Source organism: Sinocyclocheilus rhinocerous, unplaced genomic scaffold (assembly GCF_001515625.1).
Source record: "Sinocyclocheilus rhinocerous isolate Xijiao unplaced genomic scaffold, SAMN03320098_v1.1 scaffold708, whole genome shotgun sequence".
Classification (NCBI taxonomy): Eukaryota; Metazoa; Chordata; class Actinopteri; order Cypriniformes; family Cyprinidae; genus Sinocyclocheilus; species Sinocyclocheilus rhinocerous.
Window position 1 is genome coordinate 1,558,220 of NW_015635523.1, and position 7,310 is coordinate 1,565,529.

The 7,310-nt window shown below is 38.1% G+C and overlaps 1 protein-coding gene across 2 annotated transcripts in view; it reads right to left on the minus strand.

Annotated features, from left to right (window-relative positions):
• LOC107747009 (disks large homolog 2-like) overlaps positions 1-7,310 on the minus strand; it is a 115,816-nt gene that overhangs the window by 95,214 nt on the left and 13,292 nt on the right. The window contains exon 1 of one of the 2 annotated variants that reach the window (XM_016561400.1): positions 3,767-4,124. The exons of the other annotated variant lie outside the window; for it this stretch is intronic. Within the exon in view, the coding sequence (XP_016416886.1) occupies positions 3,767-4,015 (249 nt within the window). The 5' untranslated portion in view covers positions 4,016-4,124. Of the gene's footprint in view, positions 1-3,766; positions 4,125-7,310 lie in introns of those variants that run through there. 2 annotated transcript variants of the gene reach the window in all.

Sequence of the window (7,310 nt, forward strand, 5' to 3'; positions counted from 1 at the left end):
AAACGTTTATTTTGGATGCGATGAATCGCTTGACAGCACTATACATAATAAATATACACAGTACACACACATATATTATGTACACAAAAACTTTTATTTTGGATGCGATTAATCGAGATTAATCGTTGCCCAGCACTATAATAATTTAATTTACAAATCAAAAAATCATTTTATATTTTAAAACTATTATAATTATAAAATATTATTTTATTTATTATTTATTTTATTTTTAGTTATGATATCACAAATATTTTGCAGTTTTATATTTATTTGTATATTTGTGACATGGAGTTAAAAAATATATATATTTTCTGCATCCTAGATTAAAGAAGTCATTAGATGGTGTATGAATCACAACAGATGTTTTATTTAGTAGATGTTTGAATGTCTTGGATATGAATGCTGCGTCACTTACATCTGTGAGGTTTAGACTATCGTTCTAGCAATTAATTCAAACCACGTCATGTTGCAGTTCGTACTGTAATAAAGTTATCGGCTAAATGCCAAGTATCTCCATTTTACCATTTACTCTTTTACCATTTACTCTTGGCAACTTGCATTTGGCAAAGGTTCATTTTGGACACTGTGTATGTATGAAAGCAGGAAGCTGGTGCTGTTAAAGCAGCACAATGAATGACAAAATACTTGGCTTGATAATTCACACTGCAGGCACTGGGAGTGTCTGGGATCAGGGTTCTAATTAAAAGCCCCCTCTCTCATGCGGCTCTAAATAGAAGAGAAGTACTCAGGCTACCACGTGCCTTAATTCTCACAAGAACTGAGAGACTCCCTTCACTCCTTCCCCCTCTCTTACTGTGTTTCCCACTGCTCTCAGAAATCAACTCTTCATTTCTTCCTGCTGTCCCAAAACCGTAAACACACACACACACACACACACACACACACACAAGACAAGAACTCCCACACTGCAAGACCTGCAAGATCCCCACAAAAAAATTCAAACCCACGTTGCAGGGCAGAGTTTAAGCGGTTGATTGGTCCTGTCAGTGTGTGACAGGTCATTTATTGCTTCAGTGAAAGCCATTATGGTCCAGAGCCCATCTCTCCTTTACCTAGGAGAGGATACAGAGAAAGTCAACATACAGTCTGACAGGCACATGCTGGACCTTAGGTAGCACAACAGGCTTGTTGGGAAAAATAAGCAATGAAAATGAAAATAAGCACTGAAAGAGCTTTACATATTACCAGAGAACTTTTTTGTATCATAAAAGAGTACATTATATTATTGTATTACCATAGCAGGAAGGTATAGTGTTAATATGAAAAAAAGCAAAACAAAAGCAAAGTAATACAAAACACAAAACAAAACTACATATCTCACAGCACCAAAGGCAAAACTATGTTCCATGTGTATGGTTGTCCCCTGTGTGCTGTTGTTGTAGCTCACATTTACCACCACAAGGTGGGGCTTGTGATTAGACTTTGAGACTGGACATGTGGCTTCAAAATCAGCCTCCTCACTCCACACTGGCACTTCAAAAGTGATTTCACACACTTTTTTTCAAAAAAAAAAAAATCAATTTTCTCTAGCTCCTGTATGATGGGTCAAACAAGTAGCTCTGCTGAAAGCTTTGTCCTGAGTGTCTATACTTCAGATGAAAAGTGAGTGATTTTACTCACTGGCAAAGTAATGTTGCAGGATGAACTGTTGTACAGCCGCTCTGTCTCAGAACTGAGATCAAGGAATGATGGTACATCCATTTGCCAACTGAACACATGCTCAGTTCATGCCCAATAAAGGCAATGATACTGCCGCAGAGTGTGTGCATGTTTACAGTACTGGTTGAACTCAGCAGTTATTGTAAAGTTTAACAGAGTCTGACAGTCATCAACTGAAGTGAATAACTTTGGTCAGTGTTTAGAGAATGCTAATCACTAAGAGCCCATAGGAGCTGTTCAGTGTTAGAGAAGTCATTAGAGTCATCTAGTCTATAAAGCCCATGCACATTGCTAAACTAGCTTAAAAAATAATTAGTGATTTTAGTTTTTGTTAATTGAAATAAAGACTAATAAAAATAAAAGTATTACATTAAAACCGTAAAAAAATTGAAATGATGCCTTAGCAACTAACTAGAAAAAAACTGAAAAACATCTAAAGCTAAATAGAAATATAAGAGAAAATAATAAAAATAACAAAAGCAAATTAACAAAAACTAAAATAAAATAAAAATCTCATTCAAAATATTAATGAAAACTACAATAGTATATAAATAATAATACTAAAATAACACTCTCCCATTGCTGTCAGATTTTATTGCTGATTAGAAATATATTACTGAAATACATTTGGAGATTTCAACTGAGCTAATACACAAAACACAACATATTTAGTTAAACGTTACATTTCTGGCCCAAAATTTCAGTGGAAAAAAAAATCACAGCTTTTGAACAGAACTTGTGGTATACAAGCTTGAAGGAGCACTAAAGCCTGCCAAAATAACTGTTAGAGCTCATACCGCTGGCCTGGCCTCAGATTTACCAACCACACCAGTTCACTGAATTATAGAATAAAAAGTGCTGGAAGTTATGAGAACTTCCTCCTGGGTTTAGCTAATTGGATTACGGAGGAGTGCATGGAATCCAAGAGCAGAGGGAGATTTTAAAGAGTGGAAAGTTAAACAGGGGAGTGATTATAATTTAATGCAAGGGGCAGAGAGGTTAGCTCTTCAGATACAGAAGCAGTGCCAACACTTACTTTGGAGAAATAGCTTTTTGTTGGATCCAAGAAGAGATTCTGTGAACCTAGCCTATGGCCATTGCATTAAGCACCACACGCACCGTAATAATCACCATTAGTGTTCACTAAAAGAGTGTTTCAGCTCCTCAATGGCTCGTCCCTTTCCCCCAGGGTCATAATGTCCTCTTATCCTTTCCATCTTGTCAACTTGTACCTCAACTATACTTTATTTACAGTATATCAACTCATCTTTGTTTTCTGAAAAAAATGCAGGTGCTTGACCATGCAGTGCTCACCACCAATAAAAAATAAGACGTTTTTAGTGCGTTATTATGTGGTTGCTAGGGTGTTATTTGACGCCACAAGTCTCTATTATATTCTGGTGGTCCCTAGATACAGCTCAGTCCCTCCTTCAATGCAAGTCTGCTGGATCTTTCGCTAATTTTACTGACTTTGAAAAATAATAACACACCAAATTGCAAGAGTGGAAAGAGCGATGTTGCATTAGCACATCCAGCCTAACATACATAAACCCCTCACAGTGTCTACACTGCAATAGCATTTCCTGAGCATTTTGTGTCTACAATATGGCTTCAGGCTGCACATCCAACCTTAAATTTTTTAACACGTCTGGCATCCTTCTAAAGACAGAAGACAGCTCTTACATTGATTAGTTTCATTAGTCTCTTTTCCAATGGAATATGTCTCTGAGTGCTGGCAGCATCTGTGAGTGATGTTTCAAAGGCTAATGCACGGACCACTTTTGGTCGAGAGCCAGGCTAGTGTAATCAACTTCAGAAATTATGAAACCAGTTCAATGGTTCAATACAAACTGGAAGAGCAGCTAAATCCACCAGAGAGACAGAGAACGTAAAATAGCATTATCTAACAAAAGCGAGAAGGCGGTTAAAAGGACCTATGGAGAATTGTGAGCAATTATTATTCTTAAGTGGTCTGGTTTTGAAAACCATTCAGTCTTTTATTTTCTGGGAAACACTGTCTAAAAGATTCAGCTGCTGGTCTACCTGTTATAAACTTGATGGTTAAACTGAGTAAAGAGCTGCTAACCTGACTGCAACTCCTTCGGTGTCTCTTTAGAAGTCTCTCAGTCAGACTTTGCTTCCATTTACAGATGGTGACGAGCGACGGCCATTTAATCGGCCCCAAGTCAGGAGCTTTGCTCTTCAGGGCCTCCATGCTGAGACGTTTATGCAGCGGTCGTAAGGATTCAACTCGAGGAGGGGCGAGAAGGTTGGGCGCGCTTCCTCTGTGGAACTTCTCCTGAAAAAGGCCATTATTCACCAGCATGTAGCTCATGGCGGATGGCAGTTCGCCCAGCAAAGCTGGACAATGCGCAAACTTCCACAAAAGCCTGTCAAAGCCTGTCGAATGCACCCAATCAATGGACAGCTTCGCAACAAGGTCACCCTAACACCGATACAATGTACATATCCACAGCCCAGTGGAGCCAAACCAGAAAAAATTGACTTTTCAGCGCTTTTGGCTAATAAACAAACAAATCCATTGATTCTTTAGAAAACCGAAAGTCGGTCAGATATCAGAAGCCAAATCCAGTGGCTCTGGATGTGCAGAGGACGGTTAGAACTCCAGGCTCAGACAGGCGTTAACTCTCAAACAAATCATTGTGCTGCTCGAGAAGACAGCATCGGTCCCAGAAGTCTGTTCATCCTTGGATGAGTCTCTCCTTCCATAGGGAGACGGTGTATGTGAGCGGAATGGCTGAGATGGATCTTTCTGGCCGTGGGCTGTGCTATGGTAGGCTAGGCTAACCGAAGCTTAGTTGGACTTTTTTCAGGGTGTGGTAGGGAGAAAAAAAGTGCACAGAGAGTGACACAAACTCAATAAATCAGGGGGGTGAGGTAGATGAGATGAGATTAGCGAGGGGCAGCGCTGAGATGCAAATCACATGGGGATATAATTAAAGCCTAGGGGAACATCATTCCACTGAGTGGCCACTGCCAGATTACAGCCAATCAATAATGGAGCCGACAAACACAAACACACATCCAAATGCGCCGATGTTTATCAGGCGCAGACACAAGCCAAACTTAAATTCACCACACTGGAAACGCCACAGCAGGCTTAAACGCGTATTACAGGATGTTGAGTGTGAAAGGAAAATTAAACGTGCGAAGCGCAAAAACAGCAATTAACCATGTCCTGGGCTCCATGCTGCCAAATCAGACAAAGAGGGATGATGGGAAATCCCAGAATAGACAGGCTAAATGTGTTATCTCTCTGATTACAGCGCTAAATGTCGCTAAATGACGACAAGCGGCTAATCAGGTTCGCTGAGGAAATGGTCTGACAGCTGCTTGATCATTATAGCAACTGCAGCCTGGTCTTTCTGAATGAGTGAAAAAGAAATGCGATGAGATGTACAGTATATGACTCAATCAAGGGATGTGACTGTGTTGTTAACAAATCTAAATATTAATATGCGTATAGACAATTAATGAGTGTTTCTTCAACTCCAGGCAATATATTATTTTTGTTATTAAAACTTTTGTTATTAACCTTTACTGTTTTTGTATGAAGATCACCTTCTATAAAGTTATTCTAGTTTTACCCCTGTCTTAGGTTATCAATCTTAAACTAGGAAAATTCATCATCAAATTTAATTATTAGATGTTAAACACGTGATAATGAAAAATAAATAAATACATAAATAAACCATTTTCAATTTCAATTTACTGTGTGGAAATTATTTCCAATTTTCAACATCATTTCCATCACAGAATGACATGGAACATTATAAATGTGCTGGAAATTTTCATTAAAAAATAAATGAGGAAAATAAGTAAATAATTATTTGATATTACTGGTGGACAAATAATAAATTCAGAGCGTGAAAAGTGTATTAACAGCTTACAGGACCAAAAGAGTCTATAATTATGTTACCGTTCCTTCAGACACTGTGTTGCCGTGGTATTTTTTGACGTCTGTGTTACAGGCATGTGTGGCAGTGTTAAAATGGGTGTTTGTGTCGCATTAACAAGAACAGAAACATACCCAGAGTTTGATTCGGTCAAAACCGCTCTGCTCACATTCATTGTGTGGTGTTGGATTATCCAACCCCTGGTCAGCTACAGATAAACCAGCCCTGTCTCACTGTGTCTTTCTGTCTCTCTCTCTTTCCCATGGGGTAGGTGGATAAAGTTGGACAGGCAGGGATGAGGAACATGAATCGGGGTAACTCGTGACTACCATACACAAAGAACAAGAAAGAAAAGCAGACCTTTAACCCTTAAATGCATACCTTGGGTCTTTAGCGACCCGGGACATCATTCTCTACCCTCTTCCTCCTTCATTTTTTAAAGTTAGACATCAACTTTCTTAGTATTCCTCAATCTATTCATTATAAACAATATAACAAGAAAAAAATAGTAAAAATATAAAAGAATGCCTGTTTTCTGATTAATTTTTTGTAAAAAGTGTATAGGGTCGCTATAGACCCGAAGTATGTAAATTAGGGTTGTGCCGATAGAAGATAGTATCGTGTATCGACGATAGACAGAGATATCGCCTGTGGCTGATGCCTTTGACGATAACAAGATGATTATTATTATTATTATTATTATTATCAGTCTAATAATACTATCTAATTAATATTAGGGCTTGTTTGTTGCATTAGGCCTATATTTCTTTTTTACAGTATTGCGCGTTCTATCCAATCACACACACGATTATGCTGAGCTTATGAATGCAATGGCCAATCAGAGGCCTTCAGATGAGTCATCACTGAAACAGCGGAGCTCCGTTGTTCAGCGCGCGCTGACTGAATTCTGACTCGCGAATTCTCTCATCATAAACAACAAAGTGCAGATGTACGTGCGATGTAAGTATAAGAGATGTATTCATCATATAGTGTATATTCACTGAGTTTAACGTGAGTGTTTTTAAAGTGCATAAACTCGCGCTAGACTAAGCTTGTGATGATGTTCTTTGGTAATGTAATGTTCTTTGCTCGTTTTCTGTAGCAGGTTTTTGAATAACTGAGGAAATGTAAGCATTATAATTAGTAACTTACGATGTTTATATTAATTTGTTATGGTAAATACAAATTCAGTCATATTAAAAACATTAGGCTGCTTTTAGCCTTACACTGGAGATGGATCACTTTCTCGCAATTAAACTAAGTAAATAATTACATAAATTAGCACGATAATATCGTGTATCGGCGATCTCACAGGCTGACGATAGGACGATATGAAAATTGAGCATATCGCCCAACACTAATGTAAATGTGTAAGTACTTTTCCCTGCGCGACTATATTTACATATCTGATGACTCAATTTGTGCAATGCATCTTTTTTTCTTCAAGGTGGCACTGTTTGATACACAATGATGTGATGTTTCACTCATAATTACCGCAGGCATAAAACAAATGAATATCATCAGCAAAAATTGAACTGGTTTGAATGACATTACTGCAGAGCAATTACTATACGCAATGAAATATAAATGTCACTGCCATTTGATGCTGGATGTGATGAATAAGCTGCCAGTGATCAAAATATTGAATATGAAGTCATTGAAAACGATAGTTTTGAGAATATGGTTGAGATCGTGAATATGAGGCAGATGCTG